The sequence below is a fragment of the Podospora bellae-mahoneyi genome, chromosome 4 (genome assembly GCF_035222275.1).
Source record: "Podospora bellae-mahoneyi strain CBS 112042 chromosome 4, whole genome shotgun sequence".
Lineage (NCBI taxonomy): Eukaryota > Fungi > Ascomycota > Sordariomycetes > Sordariales > Podosporaceae > Podospora > Podospora bellae-mahoneyi.
In genome coordinates, this window is record NC_085883.1 from 2,880,858 (window position 1) to 2,906,875 (window position 26,018).

General features: G+C 53.1%; 9 protein-coding genes across 9 annotated transcripts; 5 read left to right on the plus strand and 4 right to left on the minus strand.

The window, feature by feature from the left end:
• The first annotated feature begins 2,358 nt into the window (after positions 1-2,358).
• Positions 2,359-6,535, plus strand: QC761_406920 (uncharacterized protein). Its single transcript, XM_062878968.1, has 7 exons — positions 2,359-2,653; positions 2,725-3,158; positions 3,304-3,340; positions 3,397-3,498; positions 3,554-4,536; positions 4,595-6,372; positions 6,439-6,535. The coding sequence occupies exons 2-6, from the start codon at positions 3,039-3,041 to the stop codon at positions 6,071-6,073; spliced, it is 2,721 nt and encodes a 906-aa protein (XP_062732564.1). The 5' UTR covers positions 2,359-2,653; positions 2,725-3,038; the 3' UTR covers positions 6,074-6,372; positions 6,439-6,535.
• Positions 6,413-8,236, minus strand: RIB3 (3,4-dihydroxy 2-butanone 4-phosphate synthase). The gene is made up of 2 exons (XM_062878967.1): positions 7,535-8,236; positions 6,413-7,470 (listed from the first exon to the last, which is right to left on the minus strand). Exons 1-2 carry the CDS (start codon positions 7,611-7,613, stop codon positions 6,827-6,829), a joined length of 723 nt encoding a protein of 240 aa, XP_062732565.1. The 5' UTR covers positions 7,614-8,236; the 3' UTR covers positions 6,413-6,826.
• Positions 8,237-8,571: 335 nt separating this feature from the next.
• COQ3 (Hexaprenyldihydroxybenzoate methyltransferase, mitochondrial) lies at positions 8,572-9,465 on the plus strand (the record flags this gene model as incomplete). The annotated part of the gene is made up of 1 exon (XM_062878966.1): positions 8,572-9,465. The coding sequence occupies one exon, from the start codon at positions 8,572-8,574 to the stop codon at positions 9,463-9,465; it is 894 nt and encodes a 297-aa protein (XP_062732566.1).
• Positions 9,466-9,618: 153 nt separating this feature from the next.
• On the minus strand, positions 9,619-12,786 carry QC761_406890 (uncharacterized protein). The gene is made up of 2 exons (XM_062878965.1): positions 10,013-12,786; positions 9,619-9,951 (listed from the first exon to the last, which is right to left on the minus strand). Exons 1-2 carry the CDS (start codon positions 12,575-12,577, stop codon positions 9,769-9,771), a joined length of 2,748 nt encoding a protein of 915 aa, XP_062732567.1. The 5' UTR covers positions 12,578-12,786; the 3' UTR covers positions 9,619-9,768.
• Positions 12,787-13,013: 227 nt separating this feature from the next.
• Positions 13,014-13,404, plus strand: MRPL27 (60S ribosomal protein L27, mitochondrial; the record flags this gene model as incomplete). Its single annotated transcript, XM_062878964.1, has 2 exons — positions 13,014-13,202; positions 13,285-13,404. 2 exons carry the CDS (start codon positions 13,014-13,016, stop codon positions 13,402-13,404), a joined length of 309 nt encoding a protein of 102 aa, XP_062732568.1.
• Positions 13,405-13,742: 338 nt separating this feature from the next.
• On the minus strand, positions 13,743-16,965 carry QC761_406870 (uncharacterized protein; the record flags this gene model as incomplete). The annotated part of the gene is made up of 4 exons (XM_062878963.1): positions 16,731-16,965; positions 15,691-16,674; positions 15,188-15,637; positions 13,743-15,131 (listed from the first exon to the last, which is right to left on the minus strand). The coding sequence occupies exons 1-4, from the start codon at positions 16,791-16,793 to the stop codon at positions 13,743-13,745; spliced, it is 2,886 nt and encodes a 961-aa protein (XP_062732569.1). The 5' UTR covers positions 16,794-16,965.
• Positions 16,966-17,730: 765 nt separating this feature from the next.
• On the plus strand, positions 17,731-18,422 carry QC761_406860 (uncharacterized protein; the record flags this gene model as incomplete). Its single annotated transcript, XM_062878962.1, has 2 exons — positions 17,731-17,764; positions 17,818-18,422. 2 exons carry the CDS (start codon positions 17,731-17,733, stop codon positions 18,420-18,422), a joined length of 639 nt encoding a protein of 212 aa, XP_062732570.1.
• Positions 18,423-18,698: 276 nt separating this feature from the next.
• QC761_406858 (uncharacterized protein) lies at positions 18,699-19,121 on the minus strand (the record flags this gene model as incomplete). Its single annotated transcript, XM_062878961.1, has 1 exon — positions 18,699-19,121. The coding sequence occupies one exon, from the start codon at positions 19,119-19,121 to the stop codon at positions 18,699-18,701; it is 423 nt and encodes a 140-aa protein (XP_062732571.1).
• Positions 19,122-24,219: 5,098 nt separating this feature from the next.
• PKC1_1 (Serine/threonine kinase) lies at positions 24,220-25,492 on the plus strand (the record flags this gene model as incomplete). The annotated part of the gene is made up of 3 exons (XM_062878960.1): positions 24,220-24,357; positions 24,465-24,916; positions 24,970-25,492. The coding sequence occupies 3 exons, from the start codon at positions 24,220-24,222 to the stop codon at positions 25,490-25,492; spliced, it is 1,113 nt and encodes a 370-aa protein (XP_062732572.1).
• Between the last annotated feature and the right edge of the window lie 526 nt (positions 25,493-26,018).

Here is a 26,018-nt window from a genome sequence, read left to right on the forward strand (position 1 = left end):
ATAAATTTGCGGAAGATGTTCTTGGAAGCCGTTTGGCCTGGCCGGCCTCGCGGGAGAGCGGCACAGATCATCTGCGGCGGTTGGAGGACTGCGCCGTGCGGCACCGAGGTGTCGGCTCACCTTGGCATGTCACCTTTAGCCTCCCTGGGAGAAGAAAAGACTGGGAAGGAGTACGGCTTCCCCATGTTCCAAAGTCCATGGCCGAGGAGGTCGTTTCGGATATGTTTGGAAACGCCAAGCTCTAGATTTCTCTGGTTGCTGGTCAAGGCCTCGGGTTTGTTTTCTGGGCTTCTCGGTTTGTTCCAGCTCAAGATAGAAACATGGCGTTCTAATAACGGCCAAGTGTTTTGGGAGGATGGTTTCCTTGTAGTGCAAAAGTCTTGGAATAGACAAATAACAATGATGATGCTCGTCGATTGGGAGCTGTTCCTATTAAAACCAAGACTTACAACTTGATCAGGGTATCATTGTAGGTATATTATTGGTTATAATTATAGGTATATCATTGGTTATAATATCAGTTAGCCGAAAAAGCCGAAAATTAGTGGAATAGTAGTATTAAGAATGTTGATATACTTTATGAAGGCTAAGACCTCTTTTCTTTATACTTTCCCTTGCGTAATCCCGTTAGTTTTTGATAAACCTAGCGGTTTAAAGTTATATAATATTACCTTAATTTTAGGCTTTAAATTTAGTATATTCCTTTAGATAAACCTTTTCGAGCAAATTTCTCAAGATTATTTTTGCAAAAGTTTCATCAGTTTTCTTACTTATTTTATAGCTTTTATATCTTTAATTTTTATTTTAGTTTTTTATAATAAGCCAAATATTTTTTTCATACTAGCTAAATTAATAATATTCCGTAACTTCATTTAGTTTGTAAATTTTAATATAATTGCTAATCATAAATATTTATATATTAGGAGTTTATTTTTAAATTAGTAACTTCTATGATTATTAATAATAGTTTTTAGTTTTCAAATTTTCATTTCTTGAAAAGTGTTTCTTTGAGCTTATAAAAGTATTAATAGTTTTATTTTGATTATTAATATAACAATATGCCATAGTGCCGACTTAAGACTAAAGTAAATATCTTGTTATTGCGCGAGGGGAAGGAAAAGGGAAGCAAAGCTCCTTATAAAGCGGTGTCTAAATACAGCCGAAGCGGCGCTGCTCCTTCCTAGCTCCACACTCTGTTCTTTCATGAGCCTCGCTTTGGTGCCGTGACACAATAATATTTAATTTATAAACTTTATTTTTCAATTTATCGTTCATTTATTTATTATTTTTTCAAATTTAATTTCATAATATTTACTTTAGAACTTTATAGTCGAATACATTTACTATAAATCATTAATTCTATTTATTTTAATTGGTAACATTAATGAAGTATACTATATTTTAAATTGTAGGTAATTATAATAATAATAAATTTGTTATTAATAAAGTTAACCGACATTAATTAATAATAATAAAATTAGAGCTTTATTTATAAAAAATTGTTATTGGATTTATCACTATTAAAACTACAGTTTATAAATTAATTAAATTATAATTATATATATAATATTGATTATAATACTAATTAACTAAAGAAATCAAAGACTAAAGGAAAGGTAACACTAAAAGTATTTAAATACCCTATAAACTCCAAAACCTCCTTTCTCTATATAGTTCACCTCACGTAATCCCGTTAGTCCCCCACAGACCTGGCGGCCTAGCGCCATGCAATACTACCTTATTTCTCAGGCCTTAAATTCAACAGTCCCCTCTCTCGCCAAACCAATTCTATGGGCACGTGTTGAAGTGGAGGCCATTGTTTTTGGAAAACGCTGAGATGGGCGAGAATCATACACACCATACGACGTTCCGCAGCATGCTGATTTCTGACCGATTTCTGATATTGGGTCTTGTTGGTGGTTGGTGGTGATGGTGCAGGTCGATGCAGGGCGGAAGCTGTACAGCTGTTGGTTGAGATGAACGATGGGTGACAATGGCAGGCTGCAGAGCACGAACCAACCGCTCAAGAGATGCCCTTCTGGGAAAGATGCATGAGGGTTAGGGTTTACAGCATATGCTCAGGTGGAATCAGAGCTCCGTGGTCGGGTGTTTGCCATGTTTGACAGGCCTCTCGATGACAATAAATATCTCAGTGGCTCTCTGCTGTGTTTCCCCATCAAAAGTTCCGTGTGACTTGTGGGGAAGCGCAATTGGCGACAAAAGAGGAGGCGGCGATGATGGCAAAACGGTTCGCCCAGGAGCAGAGAGGTCGGAGCCGGTCCGGACCTCCTTGGCATTAATTGGCACCACCGTTAGCGCGGATCTTGGCTCCCGCTTGCGCAGAACCCGGGGAGGGGTGTTGGATGGAACGCCAAACGGAGCAGCCATTCAGAGATCGAGACTCTTGATATCTGACCCGACAGCGACTTGCTTGTGATGCCTGACGATGTCCCGACGCTGCCCCGGTTGCTCTGCTGACCCCTTGTTGGAGGGATGGGAAGAGGAGAGGAGGGTTACCAGAGAAAAGCATCAGCTGAACAAAGGCGAAAGCGGCCAGGGCGGCGGGAACAGAGCGAACTGAGCGAGACACAGCGCCCGCTCCCCCGTTGCCCGTCAATTGCCCGCCAAGTACTGATGGATCACTCAGGCAGCTGTGGGTGCCTCATCAATCCTGTTTCATCAACCACGCAAGAAAGGCTACGAGAAGCTTGTTTCTCGACTCAGCCCGGTGCGCCGTCACGTGGAAATGGCGATACCGAGCAGAGCTACCTGCCCAAGATAGCAACCCATGGACATGCAGCAAACAGCCCGGTCCGGGGGCATATTCTGTCAGAAGTGATATATAGTCATCTCCATCTCCCCCGACTCCTCCAGGTCAGGTCCCCGTGCCCCAGGTCATTTTGTTTCGACCACATCTGGAGACGAGACCGGCCCTCTTTCCCCCGACCTTTTCTTCTCTTTTCGGTGACTTTGTTCTTGTTGTGCTCGCTCGTCGTCTGACACGTCCATCAACACAAAACGGACGTACCACACACACGATGGCAGGCGGTGAGCTTACGGGCAACAGCACCGGAGCCCCTCCGCAAGCTGGTGTCCTCGAGGGCGTCAACCCGATTGTGTATACGCCTTCCAACCCCATCACTCTTTTCATCGTACAGGTATGTCGTTGACCCCTCCGCCGTCCGACCTCACCAACTCCCAGGTCCAGAGCTACGGGCCGTGTTTCGTTTCACGGCCCGCGCGGTGACCGGGCCGTTGTGTTTCTCGGCTTGACTAACAATAGACGCGTGCAACAACACACAGGCCATCATTGTCATCATCTTCTGTCAACTACTAGCTTGTAAGTTACCTACTCATCTCACGAAGCTAGGTTATGCTGACTAACCAACCGTTCAGATCCGCTACGATGGCTTCACCAACCTCGTGTTATCGCCGAGGTTCTCGGCGGCATTCTGTTGGGCCCCACGGTGATGATGAGGATACCCGGGTTTGAGGCCGGTATGTTTCCCAGAGTGAAGATGATGTGTTTGGTGTTACTGACCATACTCAACAGCAATCTTCCCGCCTGCGTCTATGCCAGTCTTCAACAATGTCGCCAACCTCGGTCTCATCATTTTCTTGTTTCTCGTTGCGTTGGAAGTAGACATCCGTCTCTTCACGCAAAATTGGAAGGCCGCCCTAAGTGTAGGCATGGCCGGCATGATCTTGCCCTTTGGCCTTGGCTTTGCCATTGCCTGGGGTCTGTACAAGGAGTTTCACGTCGACGAAGCTATTGGCTTTGGCGTCTTCGGATTGTTCATCGGTACAGCCCTTGCGATCACTGCCTTCCCCGTCCTCTGCCGCATTCTCTCCGAGCTGAACCTCCTCCGCTCGGGTGTCGGTGTCACCGTTCTGGCTGCCGGCATTGGAAATGACGTGACAGGCTGGGTGCTTCTCGCGCTCTGCGTCGCCTTGACCAACAACAGCAGTGGCTTGGCCGCGCTCTGGGCCTTGCTCTGCTGCATTGGCTGGACTCTGTTCCTCATCTTCGCCATCCGGCCACCCTTCATTTGGATCCTCAAGCGGACCGGAAGCTTGCATAATGGCCCTACCCAGGGAATGGTTGCGCTGACCTTGCTCATGGTTCTGGCCTCCTCTTGGTTTACTGGTGGGTTGGTATCATATCCCGAGGATCCCATACATACGCTAACTGGACCAGGAATCATTGGTGTTCATCCCATTTTTGGAGCCTTCCTGGTGGGACTGATCTGTCCCCACGATGGCGGTTTCGCTATCAAGCTTACTGAGAAGATTGAGGATCTTATCTCGGTCCTCTTTCTCCCTTTGTACTTTGCCCTGTCTGGGCTGAAGACCAACCTAGGTCTTCTCAACGATGGTATCACATGGGGTTACTGCATCGGGGTCATTGCCTGCGCCTTTGCTGGTAAGATCATTGGTGGCACCCTCGCAGCTCGCGCCAACAAGCTGCTCTGGCGTGAGAGTTTCACTATTGGCGCCCTGATGTCTTGCAAGGGTCTCGTCGAGTTGATCGTGCTTGTGAGTGTCGCGTGACGATCTGGAACTTTTGGTAACGGGCATACTGACAATATTGCAGAACATTGGTTACCAGGCAGGTATCCTGTCCGAAACCACCTTCAGCATGTTCGTTGTTATGGCTTTGGTCACAACCGTAGCCACGACCCCCATGACAAAGCTGCTGTATCCCAAGTGGTACCAAACTAAGGTTGAGCGATGGAGAAAGGGTGAGATCGACTGGGACGGCAACGAGTTGAACCCCTCTGAGAGCCTGCAGGGCGGTCTCAAGAAGGGCGTCGACTCTCAGATCCGCCGTCTCATGGTTCATCTCCGTCTCGACAGTCTCCCCAGCCTCTTCACCTTCATCACCATCCTCAGCCCCGAAAGCGTCACCAAGAAGCAGGTCGAGCCCGAAACCCCTGATGCCGAGTCCACCGAGGTCATCATTAAGAAACGTCCCCTGGAAGTCCACGGTATGCGCATTCTCGAGCTCACCGACCGTACCTCATCCGTCATGCACCTCACCGAAGGCGAAGACTTTTACTCTCTCCGCGACCCCGTGGTCAACGCCTTCCGCACCTTCTCCCAGCTCCACGACGTCGCCGTCTCGGGCCGCGTCGCCGTCGTCCCCGCCGACTCCTACGCCGAAACCCTCATGACCCAAGCCCACGAAGTCTCCTCCGACTTCGCCCTGATCCCCTGGGGCGAAAGCGGCTCCATGTCCGAAGACCAGTCCTTCCCCGTCACAGCCGACACCAACGAGCGCTTCAAATCATTCACCCATCTCGACTTCATCAGCCAGACCCTCGAGAAAGCCTCCGCCATCTGCAACGCAGGCATCTTCATCGACAACGGTTTCGGCGGCATCACCAAGCCCGTCGACCGCCCCGAGCTCCAACGCACCAAATCCGCCATCTCCATCCGCAACCAAGCCGGCGTCGCCGTCCTCCCCGTCGCCAACAAGTCCCACCACGTCTTCTTCCCCTTCTTCGGCGGCGCCGACGACCGCGTCGCGCTGCGCATCGTTCTTCAACTAGCCAAGAACCCCCACGTCTCGGCCACCATCGTCCGGATCAACAGCAGCGAAAAAGAAAAACTGTCCTCCACTGCCAAATCCGCTGCTGCGTCGACCACCACGACGGAAGACAACAGCGAGACCAACAAGACTGCTGTCTCTTCTTCTCCCGTCTCTGGAACTGACGTTGAGGATGGTGCGCTTTACGCCACGCTCAAGAGCTCTCTCCCGGAAGACCTCGCTACTAGGGTGAATTTCTCTGAGGCGGATGTCCCCGCTGGGAAGGAGGAGCTCAAGGAGATTATCCTGCTTGCTCAACAAGCGGTGGGCAACACGAGGGACAATGCCGGTGATGTTGTCGTTTTGGGCCGACGCAATGCCACGAAGGGGTTTGCTGAGGTCGGTGGGAGCAGCAGTAGCGCGGCTGGTGGCGGGGTGCCGGACCTGAAGAATACCGTTGGGGAGGTGGCGGAGAGGTTGATCACCACGGGGATCAGGGCTAGTTTGTTGGTTATTCAGGCTGGAGGGCGGGGGCAGGCTTGATGAGTCTTGATGATGGTGATGATGATGACGATGGATGTTGAGGTTAATGATTGTGTGATGGATGTTTGGGAATGATTACATGTATAGGATGGATGGGATGAATGGTTATAGGTCACAGGGTCATGCTCTCGGACACTACAACTGATGGTAATATGGGAATAGGAGCGTGATACCCCCTCTTTCGTTTTTGGGATTATGTTGGGTATATAGGTCATGGTTTATGGGTAGCGATCTAGTTTGCATACATAACGAGTGGTTTGTTTGTATCCTCTGATTTGTTATAGCTGTTCCCGGAGCAGGTAATCGGGATGCTCCTCTCCCAAGCTTCCATGCAAACCTGCTTGCAGTGACTGATGAAGACCTAGTCAAATCGCCGACCATGCCACTTTTAAGATTCCGCCAACGACTTCACACACGCCTGCTGAAACACACGAAAAGGAAAACACTTTCTCTTCTTTTTTTTTATCTACCGCAAAGCACCTAACCTCTCCAAATGCCCGCAATGCGCCCCAGACCTTAAAATACCACAGAATTTGCATTTACATGATTTCAAAGACAACAGAAAGCAGCCTCCTCGTGGTGATGTGTGCTCTATGCCAAGAAGCCAGAGGGACTATCCAACCTTGCAGTGAAGCAAAAGTAAGAGAGAAAGGTGAGACAAAAGCCATATCGGAAACACAAGCGTAGCAATATACCACACCCTGGGGGAGTCGTCTCTCCAACTTTGTACAACACTCTTGTCCCCCGGCAAGCTTATTGCGTCCCATTCACCCCCCCCTTCACCAACTTCCCCTCCGTCTTCTCAAGATACTCAACCATATCCGCAATCGTCGCCACCCTCAACCCCCACCTCCTCGCAAAATCCACGCACGCCTGCCCCCTCATCATCCCCGGCTCCTCCCTCACCGCCCGTCCCTCAACCTCGATCCCATCCTCCACCAACTCGCTAATCACTCCCGCAGGCTTCTTCCCCGCCAACCTACACAAGTCGATAGCAGCCTCGGTATGCCCCCGTCGATCCCTCACACCCCCCTCCCTCGCCCTAAGCGGAAAAACATGTCCCGGCCTCCTGAACGTCTCGGGGGTGGAGGCAGGATCAGCAAGCTGCCTGCACACCAGCGCGCGGTCGTGGGCCGAGATGCCTGTCGTGACGGACGGGTCGGCCGAGTCGACCGAGATGGTGTAGGCGGTCGTGCGGAGGTCCTGGTTGTGGGTGACCATCTGGGGGAGGTCGAGGGACGAGCAGCGGTCGGGGAGGATGGGGGCGCAGATGAGCCCGCTGGAGTGCCGGATCATGAAGGCCATTTGTTGGGTCGTGATTGACTCGGCGGCGATGATGAGGTCGGCTTCGTTTTCGCGGGAGGGGTCGTCGAGGATGACGACGAATTCGCCGTTGCCTGGGGGCGGGGGGCGGGGAGTTAGCATAGGGGGTTTGGGTAGGGGAGGGAAAGGGGAGCATACGGAAGGCCTCGATTGTGTCGGGGATGGAGTCGAACTGTGAGGAGTCGATGTTGTCGACTGCGGTGGTGGTGGAGGGCATTGTTGGGGCTTTGTTGTGTGCGCTTCCAACTGGAAGTCGCTATGGCACAAGAGTTGAAAGGGTATAAACGTCCAGATTGGTTTGTTTGGTTTGCGGCGACAACGGTCAAGCAGGATGCGCGCGCAATGATGGTGGTGCTGGGACCGAGTTAGCTGTCTGGCTGGCGCTCGGTAGGTCGTTCGGTTGCAGTGGGGGTTCAGTCGGCTCAATTGCGACTTGTGAGGGGTCCCCGAAAAATTATAAAGTTGGAGAGCGACTTCGGGGCGAATGCACCAAGGGTCCTATTGTACAGCGGCGGCGACATTCATTACTCGGCTTCCTTAGGAGGAGTCTGGATTGGGACGAGACCGTGGTATATATGTAATATACAGCTCGGTGATCACCTGCCAATTTATGACCGTGAACCCAGTCGCTCGGTACAAGTCACACGCGGACGTCTTTATTCGGCAGCGGGCAGCAGGGTATCCCGATTGTGGGGTTACTTTCACCACTCTCGCGATGCCGAAGAGCTGGTCTGTTTGACGTGATCACTATTTGCTATGGCTTTTACAAATCTGCAAATTTAAGGGGAGGGATAGTGAGAGAGAATGAATATGTCACCAATTACCAACTATCCAGGTCCCCTTACATAACATTGTCCCCTATAAGATGACGGTCGCTGACAAACAACCGCCATGCCATTGACCGCATTCCCACATGGAATTTCTTATCTGCTCCTCGCTGCGGGCGGCGGCTCGGCTTTCACAGGAACAGATTCCCCGCGGCTGATGGATGGACGGCTGCGGGGCACAAACACCGAGCCAACGCTAGAATTGTTCTGGAACCCTGCAAGTCCTTGGCAGTAAGACCCATGTCGCTGGGAATCTGCGTCTGACGTTACGCGCGCGCGCAAGCCAATTCCAGCTCTTCTCTCAAACCTCAGCATCCCGCAAGGTGCCCGCCAGCCAACACCATCACCATGCGGTCCTCCCTCCTCCGCCCAGCCACTCCCCGGGCTCTTCTTCGAAGACCGTCACAACCACCCCGCCGTCTCCTCCCCCTCCTCGCCCACCCATCACAACAACCAAACCCCCCACCATGTCGCCCCCACAGCACAACCACCACCTCCAGCGTCAACGAAACCGAAATCTCCCACTTCTCCTCCCTAGCCTCCTCCTGGTGGGACCCCCACGGCCCCTCCCGCCCCCTCCACCTCATGAACCCCCACCGCCACGACTTCATCCGCTCCTGCCTCTCCTCCTCCCCAACCTCCCCCCCTTACTCCTCCCTAACCTACCTCGACATCGGCTGCGGAGGAGGCATCTTCGCCGAATCCGCCGCCCGCCTCCCCACCACCCTCTCCATAACCGGAATTGACGCCTCCCCCGTCATAATCTCCGTCGCCAAATCCCACGCCAGACGAGACCCCTCCCTCGCCCAAAAGCTAAGCTACCTCAACTCCCCAATCGAGTCCCTCGTCCTCCCCCCAGTCGACATTGTCACTTGCTTTGAAGTAATCGAGCACGTCGATTACCCCTCTCAGTTTTTGGGGGAATTGATAAAGTTTGTCAGGCCGGGCGGGTGGGTCGTCATGAGCACCATTGCGAGGACGTGGACGAGCTGGGTGACTACCAATCTTGTGGCGGAGGATATCTTGAAGATGGTGCCAAAGGGGACGCACGACTGGGACAAATACCTTCATGAGTATGAGCTGCGGGAGTGGTTTAGCAAGGAAAACTCACGGGAAGGGAAAAAGGTTTGGGGAGACGCGAGGGTGATGGGGGTGGTGTTTGTGCCGGGATGTGGGTGGAAGGAGGTCAAGGGGAGTGAGAAGCTTGGGAATTATTTCTTTGGTGTGCAGAGGTTGGTTTAGGCCAGGGGGGGTTATCTCAGAATTGAGAGAGGGAAGTTGTATATGATTATGACCTGGGCGGGACGGGGGTGGGTAAAAAGCAAGAAATGCCGCATCACTATTGTAGGGGGAAATAAAATGTTGAAAGCAGAGGCGCAAAATCAGATGATAGCACATGGTTGCGGGTTTCTGTTCTCCGCAGAGATGTCATTCTTAGACAGAAGAAAAAAGCAAATGATCATGTACCCTATCCAACACTGAACCCATTTAAGTGACCCTCTAGTGCTATGAACAAACAACCAGAACCGCAACATCGCCACCACCCTAAACGATAGGCTTCGACATGGGAGCAATAAGACCCTGCTTGACGATAACCCTCGGCTTGGTAGCACTCTGGAACGTCTCCTTGGTCTGCCATTCCGGCCCAACAGGCAGACGCAACGAGCGCTCGTATTGCTGCTGAGACTCGAATGGGAATGGTAGCGAGGTAGCGAGGTAGGCATCGTTCTATCATGTCTGTTAGCATCGTCGTCCCTTGGAATATTGAAAACCGAGCCAGCAAACATACCTTCTTCACCCTCCTCTCGCTGATAATAGCATCCTTCAGCTTGTAATCCTTTCTGCTCGTCTTCTTGACACCCTCCACCTTGGTCACGAACCGCCCCTTGTGCCGCCTCTGTTCGCGAGCACTGACACCCTCGCCTACCCAGCTGCCCCAGCCAGGAAGGGTGTTGTCGATTTCCTTGTCGTCGTCTTCGTCCATGATCTCGGCCTTTTCCCTGCGGAAGTCACCTACGACGTCCTCGCCGGCGAAGGCGCGCTTGATGAGCTCTTGATCGCGGATGGCCATGGGAAGGTGGATGGCGTCAGAGTCGTCAGTGTCATTGCCATCATCCGCCTCCGCAGTCTTGGACTTTGGCTTGGATGACTTGGTAGCAAGCGCAACGGAGTTGGCCAGATCGAGCTCCGGTGCCGGGGCCTTGCCGGCCGCTTTCTTGCTCTTGCGACCCTCTTGCGGCACGCGAGACCAGGCTCCAGGCGCACTGGGTGCTGATACTACTGGCTCAGCTTCGACAGCCTTCTTCTGTTTCCGAGATGGTGCTTCGGTCATTTCCACGTCGTCCTTGAAGACGACTGGTTCAGAGGACTTCGCCGCCTTCTTCTTTGACTTGGGTGAGTTGGCCGGGAGCTTAGCATCCGCCCTGCCCATGCCATACTGGCGACGGCCAATATCCATCTCCTCGCCAGACTCCTCCGCCTCAGAGTCGAGTTCACGACGTATTTGTGCCACAAGGTCATCGTTCTCTTTCCTCCGGATCTCCTCGCCTCTCTGCATAAACTTCATGCTCATCAGCCCAGACTTTGGTTCATCGTCATCGCTGTATTGAGCCGCCCGGTCGAGCTCAGACAACAGCTTCTGCTTCTCATCCTTCTCGTCGCCAGATCCCATTGAAACATCAGAGTCATCATCGAAGTCTTTGCGGCCCTCGACACGGCGCCGAAGCTCCTCTTTTCTCCGCGCCATATCCGTAAGACCAGCGCGGAAGTCCTCGTCCCAGACAGCACGACCAGCCTTCTTGCCCAGCTTGGCCCACTTGCTCTCTCTGTGCCTGGTGCCCATGCGCTCCTCCGCACGTCTCCGGTCTTGCATTTCCCGCTCGGCCTCTGAGTCAATCTCACCAGCCTCGACAAGAGCATCGTAAGCGGCCTGCTCGTCCTTGAGACCCTCCTTGCGGTGAATGCGGCGATAAGCCTTACTCTTGATTTTCTTGATGCGCTTCTGGCGGGCCATCTCGCGATCGTGCAATTCTCTCTCCCGACGCTTCTGCCGTGTGATCTCCTTTTGCTCGGCCTTTGACAGCCTCTCTGACTCATCAATGAGACCACCCTCGTTCTTCTTTTCCTTGGAAGCGCTAGGGCCGAGACCGCTTTCCTCCATGATGCTCAAAATAGCGCTCTCAAGCTCCGTCCCAGATGTCTTCTGATTTACCGGCATGAGCTCTTCGCTAGCAAGGCCCTTATCATGGGCATTCTGCGCAAGTGGAAAAATAAGGTGATCCGCTCGACGGTTCGACTTGACGGTATCTATCCAGCGATCAAGCGTCTTGTTTGTCTCGGAATAAGCCGCGCTTCGCAGATTGCGATCCTGCAATGTCTTCGCAAGAGGAACATCAAGCCTCGTCTTCTTCTCGCCCCTGTCCTCCTTGTTCATCAACTTGATCGACTTCTTGATATGCTCGTCGTTGATCCCCGCCAACCCAAGATCGGCCAAACTGAGCTTTGCGTTCCCCGACCCCTGATTATCCTCCTCTTCTTCACTGTCCTCCCCGCCAAAAGCAGAAATCTTTCTCCTCAGCTCACTCAACCTCTCCTCATCCACCTCATCATCCTCACTACTCTCATCATCCCCATCGGTCGACTCGTCATCCTCGTCCTCGTCCTCCTCCTCCTCCTCCTCCTCCTCCTCCTCCTCACTATCACTCCCCTTTCCCCCCTCCCCACCCTCCTCCTCACTAGAAGAATACTGATCCAACGCCGTCGCCAAATCAATCGCATCCGATCCCAAGCTCTCCAAATCACTATCCTCCTCCTCACTCTCCTCCCCCCTTTTCTTTTTCTTATCCTTCCCCCCCTTCCCAAAACTATACCCCTCAAACCTCTCCTCATCACTCTCCCCAAACGCCTCGTCCGAATCCAGCTCCGAGTCCTCATCCTGACTCCCCACACCCACATGCCACTCCTCACTGTCCTCACTCCCCGCGGCATCATCCGAAAACCCTTCAAACTCGTCCTTTTTGGCCTTTTTCCTTTGCGGCGGCGCTGCCTCCTCCTCATCATCATCATCCTCATCGTCAAAATCGTGGTCCTCGTCCTCCTCGTGAGCCCGCTTTTTGGAGGGCTTCTCCACCTTTTCCTCTAGATCTCGGTAGCGCACGCCTTTTTGGCGGCGTTCTGGGCCGAGGGATTCCTCGGCTAGGGCGAAGGCGTCGAGGGCTTTGGATTGGGATTTGGAGCGGGATTTGGGGAACGATGATGGTTTGTTGCTGCTGCTTGGTTGAGGTCTGCTGCCCTTGCTTTTGCCGCTGCCACCTCCGGCGAGGACGGGGCGGCCGTGGGATTGGCGGCCTGGCATGTTTTGTGGTCGTCGTGGTGCCGCTGTACTCTGGGGAGGTGATACTGAGGGAGGAATGGGTGTCGCGCGATCAAGAATTGCCCGTCGCGTGGGCGAGTCGTAAATTGGCTGTGACGGGTGTTGTAAAACGGTTGCGCAAACCACATCAACCAGCCGTGCTCTCTTTCACTCCAGACACCCAAAGATTATTTTCTGCCCACCTCCCAAAAACTCGAACTTTTGGGCGGTGAGAGCTTCTACCCCACAATTTCTGCGAGGTAAGAGCGTCCCACCAAAACCTTGGCATTTCCTTGCCGGCCGGGGGAAGCCCACCTCAGTGCCAAAATTATTTCCCACCGAGCTGCCCCACGCCGACGCCGACGCCGACGCCGACGACGACGACGACGACGACGATATCACCACCTATCCAAGCAGTAAACCTCACCCAGCCGCCAAAATGCAACCCACCCGCGCCCTCCTGGGCATGCGCTACCGCAAGCTCCGCCTCACAACCAAGGACGTCAACAAGGGCTTCTACAAGGGCACCGGCTCCGGCTCCATGGGCCGTCACACCTCCCGCGGTGGCTACATCATCGAGTGGAACAAGGTGCGGACCTATGTCTGTCCCGATTTGACTGGGTTCAAGGTAACTCACTCGCTCTCCTACTACTTCTTTCCTCCTCCTCCGCCAAAATTCGATGAATAAATGCTGACGAAGATCTAATTAGCTCACCCCCTTTGTCACCAACGCCGTCAAGAGAACATACGGACAGTACGACACCAAGCTCGGGCCGAGGGACCCCCAGGAGTATCTCGCGAGGTGGAAGTCGGAGAACGGTCTTGATTAAATGGTGTGGGAGAAGAAGAAGAAGAAGAAGAAGAAGGAGGAGGAGGAGGAGGAGAAGAGCTGGGATGGGAAGAAGTGTTGTACATATATGGCGTGGAATTTTTCGGACTGGCGTTCAGGGCGTTGTTTTACAAGTGACTTCCAAGGAGCATCTATCCATCATGCTGCTGTATATCTATCTACTGTACAAAACAAAATCACACCAAACTTATCAAAATTATATCAAGAATTTCGAAACTATCAATTACCATTAAAACTAAACCCCCTAACCAAAACAATCTTTGCTAACACTAATTGAAAGGGTATCCAGCAAAACACAAACAAAAGAAAAACCCAGTCTCAGTACGATGCCCTAGGCACCTCATCAGCAGTCACAAACCGATCCAGCTCTGGCCTGCTCTGCCCAGGAGTAGCAGTATACATGCTCCCAGTCAGCACACTCGGCGTCGGCAACGGCGTAGCCTTATCCTCCCCCTCATCCTCTTCTGTCCACACCGTGCCGACCTCACTCTTGGACGCCTTCGGATCACTCACTCCCGGCTCATCCAACGTCGTCCACTCAGTCGCAACAGTAATATTCGACGCTCTTTCGACTGCTCTCTTCGGAGTAGACATGGTGTCATCATCTGACACCCCCTGGACACTGATAGCCGGCGCCTCGAGCGGCGCAGTTCTCGAGGGTGCCAAACTGACGGAATCAGCTGTCGACAACCGTACGGAACTCTGTTCCATAGGCGAGGCAGGCGCAAGTGTGATCATGGAGGCGGTCTCCGCTTCTTTGCGCATAGAGAATGGCATGGCCACCCCGCCGAGAAAGAGCCGTTTGCCAGTCACGCCTGTGCTGTTGTCCTCCGGAGACAAAAGACCAGAATTCCCTTCGTTGGTGTCTTGAGCATCTGCCTCAGTCCCCTTTGCATCATCATCATCACCCCCCTTTTCTTCCTCCGGCACCATCGGCCCAGCAGGCTTCAAATCCGCCTCCTTCTTCTCCTCCTCCCCCCCTTTTACCTCGGGCAACTTCTCATCATCCTTCTCATCCCTCACCAGCTTCTTCCAACTCTTAATCTTGCTCCTCTCCGGACTCCCCCCAGCCTTTCTATTCTCCTTTTCCTGCTCAACCCCCTGCAACCTGATATCCTCCCACTCCCTCGCCCCCTCCCCCTCAACCTTATTCCCCGCCTTGTACTCCCTCCCCACCGACTTCCCAAGCCCGCCCTCCGCCAACGCCATATTCCCCCGAGTCCTCTCGTCATGCTTGCTCCCCCAGCTCCCCCAAAGACTAAGCCCATAACTCCTCCCCTTCCCCTTCTTCTTCCTCTCCACCGCACCCCCATCATCAATCTTCCTCCTCCCCGCCAGCGCCGTCGGGGGCGGCACCTCCCCCTCCCCAAACACCTCATACCCCACCTTCATGTCCTTGATCCGCTGCTTATGCACACGCGCCTTTGTCTTTGCAAATTTCACATCCCACCTCTTTTTGTGCTCGTACCACTTCCTGACAGTGCCTACTTTGACTACCCCAACTAGATCCCGGGACATGGTGCACCCTGGCAGAGCGGAGGGTGGGTCAAGGGGGAAGATGTCCCCGTGGCGGGTGACGCGGTGGCGGATCATGTTGTTTTTGAATGGGGGCAAGGGGGAGGAGGCGGTGCCGATGGAAAGGGGGCTTGTCGGGGTAGGGGTATTCTTCTCCTGGTCAGTCGTTTTTTGCTCAGTGGTTTCGGTTTTCTTGAGAGGAAACATTAGTGGATCTGATAGGAATAGGAAGATGGGAAAGCACTTACCACCTCGGGCTTTGTCTTATCCTCCTCGCCATCACTCGAAGAACTATCATTCGAAATGACAGAGATGACATCATCATCCAAAATCGCAATCTCGGTCCCTTGTGCCCTCGCCAGCGCCCAGGCCGAGAACTGGGCCACGCTGCGGTACATGTATTTTGCCGGCCTGGTGAAGCTCAGTGTAGGGCCGACGTGGCACATGTCGTCCCAGACTTGGAGATACACGTCGGTGGGCTTGTATCTTTCCACCTGGGCTCTGGCGTGGTCGTCCATCAGGGCTTCTGGTGGGAGGTATTGCGAGGGGTTGGCGCACTTGTGGGCGAGGTAGATTTGCTCGTCGCGGAGGACTTCACCGCCGCCGACCATGATGAGAAGAGGCGGTAGGCCGCCGAGAGTGGGTTGCATGATCGGGCTGACCAGAGGGTGGGCTAGGAGGTCGTTGGTGGTGTAGATCTGGTGTCATGGTTAGTGTGTTGTTTAGATATTCAAGAGGTTGAGAAACATACCTGAATCTGCTCCCTGACCGTGATCTGCTCCCCGTCAATATCAAACATCAGCTTATGCGTAGTCTCCTTGACATCCTTCTGACTAGGAACATGAGCCTCATCCGACCCGCCCTCCTTCTCGTCCATCTCCTTCTCCTCGGCTATTTCCTGCTTCTGCTGCATGGCAACCTTCTTGAGCTCGTTCAGCTCATCCTCATCTGGCGGAGGCCACGCAGGCGATGGCTTGTGGTGGAAACCGGAAGGTGGAATATAATCCATCGGACAATCACCCGCAACACTCGGAAATGAGTGCGTCAAATCAGCCCAGGGACTGATCAGAACCGCGCCTGCTGGCAGAGGCAGCCCCCCATCTCTGAGGATAACCATCACCGACAAAATCATACCCGCGCCAGCCGAGTCACCCGCGAGAATAATAGTGCTGGACTCCTGCTGCGTCAAAAGATAGAGATACGTCGCCAAACAGTCCTGCAGACCGCAAGGAAAAGGATACTGCGGCGCAAGTCTGTACCGCGGCGCGAGAGCCCTCGCCTTCAATTTTCGCGCATGTCGTTGAATCTGATACCGATGCTCGTCCACACTGCCAAAATAATACGCTCCCCCATGAACATAAAGCATGACGCGGTTTCCTGGGTCATTTGCCTTCAACCGCTCCTGGTAATCAGCCTTCATCTCGATCCACTCCGCCCTGAGCGCATGCTTCTCCTTGCGCCACTGCCACCATTGCTTTCCGCCTACTTGACGAAGACCTTCCGGGCCGAGTTGTTCAGCCAGCAGATCGGCCGACCTCGAGAGATCGCGCTCTGGAATATCGACCACGTCGACTTTGACCCATTGAGGGTGAGGGACCCATTGGCTGGTGAAGGCTTGGAGATCCTCGACTGTGTGACGCGAGGCATACTGAAGAAACGAGCGAATAAGATGAAGGCCCTCGTCATACGACAGGTGAGCCGTGGGCTTTTTGGCCCGTGGTTTCCGACTGAGGTACTTTTGTGAAGTCAGCTAGCTGTTGGTCCTTTTAGCTCCTGAACGGGATCACTCACATGCGATAAAAGAGTGGATATGACCGTTGGCGTAACCGCCAAACCCACTGTCGCAGTGTTCATGTTGCTGCTGCTTGTGTTTGCTAACTCTGCTTTACTCCTCCTTCATCCCTCGACGACTTGTGAAAAGAAAATATGTAACAGCTGAATGGTAAAAAAAAAAAAAAATGAAAAATTATGCAAAAGGTGAACACGGTCGGCGCGTCTAGATCTTCACAGCAGTCGATCTAATACCCGGCATTTATCTTCTGTTGTATGATGTCATATGCCACCCAACCTGCAGCACCACCCAACGGGAAAATCGTGGCAGTCACCCAGATCAACCACGAGCTTTTCAGGCGTGTAGCAACACTCTCTCAGGGACCAATCGTGGGTAATTGGTGATTCGTAAAGCTGGCTAGGTCCGCCCTGAAAAGTGAAACCGACACAATCGCAAGTTATTGTTGGCTGCCTTTTGTGTTTCACAAACTGGACGCCTCTGACTAGTTGGCAACGTGCCGCTTCTTGGATTTGAACTGAGGTGTCGATATGATTGGAATTCTAATAATGATGGCACGAAGAGAGAAACTTATCCATTCAAATTGTAAAACCAAACACTCCAATTTCTTCTGGTTTTCTCCTTGTCGCATCTTTGATACACCCCCTGGAACAATGAGATTTGTTAGTAGGGGGCAGCCCTGAGAAGGGGTCCAATTACAGCGGCCCCACCGCTGTTTGACAGCTGCGATGCGTACCCCAGCTTTTGGGGGCGCACTGACCACCCCCACCTCGGACGACAGCTTCAGCATCCGGGCCCCGCAATGCAGAGAGGAAGGGAGCACCGCGTCACTTGAACTCTGCCTGGTAGCAACTACCACCCGACGACGACACAACTTCTCTGCCTCGAGACTAGCTAATTCAACCGTAGCTAATTCAACCCATTTAACACACTCACCCCCATCCCCCCAACCCAATCCAACCTCTAATCCCCCACAACCACACCCAAAAATCAGTCACAATAATGGCCTCCCAATACGAAGGCAAGCTCCCCACCGTCACCACCAACCATTCCATCTATCCCCCTACATATGCTAACCTCCCCCAACAGTCGAACACAACATCAAAACCCCCCCTCCCCCCACCCGCCGCCGCCAAATAGACATGTCCACCTTCACCTCCCACCTCACCTCCACCATCACCCCCGACAACATCACAAACCCCCACTCCATCCCAAACCCAGTCGACCTCTCCGCCGCCTTCCGCCTAGTCCAAGACCAGTTCCTCACCCTCGCCTCCTCGGCCCCCTCCCAAGAAAACCAGTCCTTCCTCCTCTCCCTCGCCCAGTCTCTCGAGGAGGACACGCTCCACCCCCCGACCTCCCTCGAGGGCACCTCCCAGGAGTTCGTCGACTCCCTCGATCGCGTCCCGCGCAAGTCCCTCTCCCCCGACGACAAATGTCCCATCTGCATGGAGAACTTCCTCGACGATCCCTACTGCTTGGTGGCTGAGCTCCCTTGCAGGGGGAGACACAGGTTGGATCTGGAATGTGTCGGCCCATGGTTGAGAACAAAGGGGACGTGCCCTTGCTGTAGGGCTGACTTGGGAGAGCGAAAAAAGAGGAAGGAGGCGGAAGAGAGGGAGAAGGAGAAGGGCAAGAAACAAGAGGTGGAAGAGGAGGAGGAGGAGGACGATATGGATGGGTTGTACGCTTAATGTGGGTGGCACATGCACAAAGAGCGCTGGGAAAGAATATGGGAAATTAGCGATGCGATATCTGTCTCTCTGGTCTGTATAAAATGCTTGTAATCCCCAATAACCCGATGCAAAGATGCGAAATGACATTTGGCGAGACAAGGCAACATGCCCTTATTCAACAACCTGAGCTTTTATACTCCCTTCACTCTCCTATTTACGAGGCGAAAGTATGCACACCTGATGCTCAGCCAATCAACAACCCATCCATCCTTTCTCTTCTGTTTGTTGCGGTTCTCATTTTGGAAAAGAACTCGTCATCCTCCCCGCCTTCTTCCCCTCCTTACTAGAGTGGCTCTCCCTCGTCTTGCCATCCCGCGGTGCTTGTTTCTCCTCTGCCCTCTCGTTTGTTTCCTTTGATATTTCCCGGTTGGCTCCCGAGGCTTCCAAGGGGTTGTCGTACGGCCCCTTCCAGCAGGATTGGAATTCCAAGTCGGGGTCTGTGACGGTTGGGTCGAAGGCTGTGGCGCACTCGGCGGCTTCGTCGTCCGAACCAGATTTGGTGGAATCGTTGGGTCGGGGTTTGAGGGAGGTGCGGTCTTGGTCATCCTTGTAGGCTTGAAGGGGGAGAGAGGGGTTGTATTGACGGGTTAGGGAAAGGGAGGAGGAAATGGGAAGGGGAGGCAGGGGGCGGCGGAGGGTGGTGCGGAGGAGGGACATGATGCCTGGTGTGCTGGAATATATGTTATTCTTGGAGCGGGGGTCAACAGGTGTTTCCCACCTGGGGAGAGGATTCAATTTGATCAAGTATCGTGCAGTAGGGATGGTGAATTGATGGTGTTGCACAGAGATAATCGAACCACCACGTCTAGGTGGTGGTGCCCCCCAAACCATAAACAAATGATGCCCCTCTGACGTCATGACGACGACCGCACATTTGAACATTCCCGCCTAAAATTACAGTTACACTTTTATCCCCCCCTCTTTCATCAACTCGCCTCATCAATCTGAAAAGGGCTAGAGAATCGTGGTTCCCCGCAGTGGGGCAGCCTTGTTCAATTGTCGTTTCTTTTTTTATTCCGTAGGCGGTTCAGGTTCAGGGGCTTTCTCTCGGGTTCGTATGTAAGCAATACCACACCAACAACAGGGCTCAGGGCTGGAGGTTAAAGTTGGATGGAGATCTGTTCTTTTTCTTGTTTTATTTTTCAAGGAGTGAGTGTGGGAGTGCGGCATGCGACGTTGGATCGTAAAAACAAAATGAAGGTGGTTATTTTTAGCGGATTGTGGAATTGCATGTTTGGGTTTGTTTTCTGGGGAAGAAGAAATCAATTGTTGGGGTGACGTTTTGTTTCGACAAGTGATGCGAGACTGTTCATTACTGTTGGGTTTTCCAAGGAAAATGATGGAAAGAGAGGCTTCTTTCTGTTTCAGAGCTGAAAATCAATCAGATCAACCGTGGAATGAAAGTTCTGGCTGGAAGATCTGCTGTGTCTTAGCCTGGCACCATCATCAAAGTTCATCCATCGAACATCAGCTCAGATGTCCAGCATCAACATTCATCACCTGCCTTCCTCACCTATTGCTAAACAAGCCACATTCCCAAGTCGCTGGGATTTGCGGTCGTCAGTCCTTGTGAATAACCAACCATTTGCAATGATCCCCGCATCTCGATCCACCAGTCAGTGCCGGCTTACCCATACGCAGCTTGCGTATGCCAAATGCCAAATGCCAACCCTCCGACATCAACCACACCTCAGATCGCCCTTCCAATTGTACGGTCCTCCGACTCCGAACCCTGCCTATTCGCGCGTCCCTGAAATCTCTCCAATTCAGCTTGGCTCGCGAAACGTGCTCCGGTGTCTATCAGTCAATAAATTTCCACCGCTGTATACCTCTTGCCCCAAGTACATGATTGGTGGCGAGAGAGAATGATCCAATGTGTTCTGCCCTGAATACGCCGCCCTTGGGCGGTCAAACAACACCCAACACGGGAATACCGCAATGTCGCACCGTCCCAATCCCATGGGAAGGATTCATTCGCTTCTTCTCTGCTGGAACTTCTAGAAGATCTACCACCCCCTTCCCCTTCCCCCCCCTCGGTTCCTTGATCGCTCGATTGGGTGCGATAGATAACGCGGCCGATATCCTATTGGTCGCTCCGTGCCGTGCGTTGGCCCGGGTGTTGGGTGTGTGGTAGGAGTGGAAAATGTAAAATGTATGTAGTCAACACTGAAAAGGGGGGACGAATAAGACGCCGCAAGGCCGCAGCCGCAGCAGACCATCCATCCATCAATCAGCAGAAAAGAAAAAGAAAAACCGGGCTGGCGGATGGCAGGCAAAGGAAACAAAGACTCTGGTTCGGTATGCAATAGAAGGCTTCCAGAAGCTCTTTTCCCTTGTCCGGATTCGATCATCTGGTTTCAGGTTGTGCCGCAGGAAGCCAGTAGCGTCATGCACAACACATCTTCGGGACCTGAGAGGGCGGACATGGCCGAAGTTCGGTTGGCTTGGTGGATTCGAGCTCTCAGGCGGCGTGGCGAAATTGTAGAGCCTCGGGCGGGTAGACGGAAGGTCCAGTGATGTGGATGAAGCCTCGGGGGAGAATGACACGAAGACAAACGTTTGGTGGTGAGGTGCCGTTAGTAGACCTGAGTGCGCCGCGGGGTCGCTGGCGGGAATGTTGATCAGTGTGTCCTGGCGATGGCCACATCAGGAACGACAAGTCATTTTCACCCGAGACAACCACCCGCGATTACGAACCTGAGCTTTTTGTAGCGGGGTCGTGTGGTCGTGATGCTTGGACCAGCCCCAATCCTGAAGTCTTGGTTGATACCACACTGCTTTTCCGCATTGGTCCTCAGCGCGCCTCACGCACGTTTAGTACACCGCTTGTAGCTAATAGCAGCGACACCAAGCCCGTTTCACCGCAAACCGCACGTGGAAAACCCAGGATAACTTGCGTGCTTTAGTGCGCGGTGTCGCGGGAATCGACAGAAGGTAGGTGTACGGATACGCAGTGTGTGTGTCTCTCGCCCGTGATGTTTCGGCGTGCGGCTTGAGGTGGTGTTTGGTGCCGCTGCTGTTGATATTCAGTGTTATTCGTATCCCGTGATACAAGTCAAGAACAGGCCGCCGCACAACTGCACCTCTGCCTGATATCCACGCCGCGTTGCCGCTGTCGTGTAGAGATGCGGTCAGATGTATATGGCCTCTTCCCGTGGTCCTCCCCCGCATGTGAAGACACACACAACCTGTGATGCCGTGAGGGAGGAATCTCACCGTTCGGCTAGCAATGCCAGATGCTAGGCCAGGAGATGGCTTGGAATTGCTGCGCACGCACAGATCGACTAACCTCTTTTCCCTCTGGTCTCTGCCAAAACAGCCCTCACCCCCCCGCCCGCCCCCATTGTGTGGTGGAGTGACCTCGCACCGTACCCTTCGCCAGAGTGAGGACAGGGGCCGTAAAGTTCCGAACATGTGGCATGTGGCATGTGGCATGTGGGAAAGAGAGGGAGCGATCCAACGATGCGGCACTCGTCATAAAAAGAGATGGTCAGGGTCTGGGCTCACCGCACAGCGGGACCCAGCGACCCAGCGACCAGCGCGTTGCAATATCGGCGATGGAGGCAACATGCCTGAAGGGGAGACACTGGGACGGGCTGGGACGGGCTGGGACGAGCTGGCTCGAGCTGGCTCGAGCTGGACGGACGAAATGAATGGAATTTTCCCGAGAAGTCTTATCGCGGGTGCCTCCACCGGCTGAGAAGACGCCATTTTATGACTCTGGCGCTAGCCTGCCGGGCCAGGGCTGGCTGGCTGTTCAGCGCTGGGCTGCGTGAGGGCCACGATGCGTCCCATCTTTGTGCGAATATTCCACCGCAGGCACCGCAGGCCAGGGGGCCATAATGTACGTAAAGTCGACGGGTCGCCATGTGGCCTTTGATTGCCTGCTGGAGCCCGCTACACCTCATGGAGGTAAGACAGAGACACTGACACCGAATAGCTCTCGTCCGAAAAACTTGTGCCCACTGCGAGGAAAAAGCCACCAGCTTGTTTCCGGGCGGGATCTGCGCGCTGATGAGTGAATCGGAAGCGCACTCAATTCCACAATAAAAAAAATAAAAAATAAAAAATAAAAAAGAGGTCTCACTCACCCCTCGTGGCGCTAGTTGGAGACAAACGGCCCCTAGACATCAAGTATCATATATCATACATGATAACAACAGACCTCAAAGCATTGTTCGCCAGGGAGCCTCCCGTCGTATATGGTGGTAGTTAATCAGAGGAATGGTCACCAGTTCCTCTCTTTATCGCGACGGCAGCTCCACCCCCCCTAAGGGTAGTGATCCCAGTGATCCCTGTGCATCCCAAGCCGCTTGTCTATCCGACCAGGGGTGCCGCTACCACGCCTCCAGCGACCAGCGCTGGCTTTCCTCCACCACTGGCGGGCCAGCACCATTCTCGTCGAAGCCTTTCCCCTTCTAATAAACAGGGACCGACGACAAGCAACAAGCACTCCTCCCTTCCCCCCCCCCTCCCCCTTAAATGCGAAACAGCTGCTGATGCCCTTTCCCAGTGCTGTGTAACTGCATCTAGCTTGGTCCCTTGTTTGTGTGCGCCTGTGCCATTTCGATCTCGAATTCCATCTTTTCGTCTTCTCCCCCCAAGAGAAGAGAGCAAGCAAGCAATTGGCTTTCTTTGTTGTCGATACCCCTCAGCCTCTGGCCGACTGCCCGACCTGCATGCGTACCGCATCCTACCGTTCTTCCCCAACACTCGCCTCTCCCCTCCTCCACCTCTACAACAACACCACCGCCGACGAACGACGCAAAATCGAGTGCGCCTGATAGATCCGACGAAATTAGCGACGCCGATTTTGACGACGCTCTCTACTGTATTACCACCTCGACGACGAGCGGCCGGTTCTCCCGCCAGCTTTCCCGCTTCCGCTCTCCCACGCCAAGACCGGAGCCGAATGAGGATCAGGTTTGGTGTTCTAGTGTCCCAGAATCACCAAAGCCGTTTTGAGCGCCGTCAAAGTGCATATCCTCAGGTTTTTGCATGGTCGTTTGAGTAGGAGCATCATCAAAAGAACACGGAAAAGGGAGCAAAGAAGCGGTAGCCATGGGCAACAGCCAGGGCAAGCCCGTTGACCTCGATGGCGAAGGTGGGTTGCAACAAGGAATCGGGGCATATCAGGAGCGGTCATACTAACAACGAACAGTGAACTTGAACCACTTCCGCCTATTGCGAGTTGTCGGACGAGGAGCGTTTGGAAAAGTACGGATCGTCGAGAGAAAGGACACTGGGCTGTCGTTTGCGCTCAAGTACATTCGGAAAGATGAAGGTTGGTGCACCATTGGGATCCCTCAAGGTCCTGACACTACAGATCAAGGACACGACGACTGACATGCGTGGATACAGTTGTGCGATCTGAAAGTGTACGCAACATCATTCGGGAAAGGCGAATGCTGGAGCACGTGAACCACCCGTTCATCTGCAACTTGCGCTACAGCTTTCAGGACATCGAGTATATGTACCTGGTGGTGGATCTGATGAGCGGCGGTGATTTGCGGTTCCACATTTCAAGAAAAACATTCACAGAAGATGCCGTCAGGTTTTGGATTGCCGAGCTGGGCTGTGCTCTGAGGTATGTGCACAGGCAAGGCATTGTCCATCGCGATGTGAAGCCCGACAACGTCCTTTTGGACGGAGAAGGTCACGTCCATTTGACGGATTTTGTAGGTTTCATGAGCCATATGACAGGGCTAGCTACGAGCGTCTGCTAACCTACTCACAGAACGTCGCCTCCGATATCATGCCAGGCAAAAACCTGACAAGCAAGTCCGGCACCTTGGCATATCTCGCCCCCGAGGTCTACGCAGGAAACGGCTATGACGTACGCGCGGATTGGTGGTCATTAGGTGTCTTATTCTACGAATGCATTTACAACAAGGTACGAGAAAGCCCACAGCCGTTCCATGTCCTTGTTCTCTTCAACACTGGCCCCACATCGCGGAGTTCACCGGGAAGCCGCATGAGTAAGACTAACACCCGTTGCAGAGGCCCTTCGAGGGAAATTCCGAATCATCATTGAGCGCCGTGATTCAAGCTGCAAAGCCCAGGTTTCCCGTAACAAATCCTCCGGTGTCGCTTACATGCATGTACGCCATCCAGGCCGCCCTGGAACCCAATCCGAGCAAACGTATGGGCCACACATGGGAGAGCTTCATTCACAATGACTTTTTCTCCATGATCGATTTCATGGCCCTGGAAAGGAAGGAGATTGAGCCAGTGTTTATCCCATCATCCGAAAAGACCAACTTTGACGCTACTTACGATTTGGAAGAGCTACTTTTGGAGGAAGCGCCGCTTGAGGCTCGTGCGCGGAGACAGAAACCTAGGGAAAGGTTAAAGGACGACGCGACAGACAAGGAGATTCGTGAGGACGAGCTCTACAGGATGATAGAGACGGATTTCCGCAACTTTGACTACACTGTGGCCGCTTATAAGAAGTATGTTTCTCCACCATTTTCCCGCGGGTGCTTATGCTAACAACCGTTTCCAGAATCGCATCACAAACCACCCAACCAAACGGGCAACCAGCAGCACCAGCAGCCGCTGCCGGCAAAGAAAACCTCCAGCCCGGCACCGCCCAAACAACCGACACGGCCACAGCCGCGCCCGCCACGACAAACGGTAACTCCCCAACCGACAGCAACAAACTCACCCGCCCCCCGTCAAACCACTCGCGACGCAGCGCCCCAGGCCGCCCTCCCCCACTGCCGCCATACCCCCAGTCTTACAACCCCCGCGCTGGAAACCGTTCGGGACCAGGAATGATTGTCGAGTCCCCAACAGGCGGCGTACAGGTTACTCTCGACGGGGGCGGCAGCTGGAGCGACCTTGCCAGACAGGACGCGACACTCCCAGCGGACGCCTCTGGGGCGAATAACGATCTGGATGGAAAGGAAAGCGGCGGTGGGGGTGTCTTTGGGTTTTTGAGCAGGAAGAAGGGGAGGGGGAATAGTCCAAAGCCTAAAGAAAGGGGTGTATTGGGCAAGGAGGGTGCGAGAGTGGTGATTGGGTGATTGTTTTTCTATCGTTATCATCTTTTCTTTGTTGAACATCTTCTTTTTTTTTCTGTCGTCGTCGTGGTACATTTTTGCACACACATCTACACTATCGTTCTTAATTTGTTTTCACATACACTGTTGACTGGGGAAGGGGATGGGGGTGGGGAGGGAAGAGGTAGTGGCTGTTGCATATTCTATCTTTATGGGATAGAAAAGGAGTCTGTTATTTTTTTTTGTTTTTGCTTTTGTTCTTATGGTGGGTGGTGGGTGGGGCAAATAGGGTGGTATATTTTTTTTGCATGGGGGGGGGCATCTCCTTTTATATTTGCTAGGTGGCGTGGTTGAGTGGAAATGAGAATGGATGGGGGAAAAGAAATACAGGAATCGTGTGTGGATGCTGAATGTGCGCGTGTTGTGTTCTTTGATTGCGTGTGCGGCTGTTTATTTAGGGTTTTCGTTGCGGGTTGTTGTTGTTGTTGTTGATGATGATTGTATGTCTGGCCTGGTGAGCAAGCGTTCGTTCTGTCTTCTCTGTCCTGGG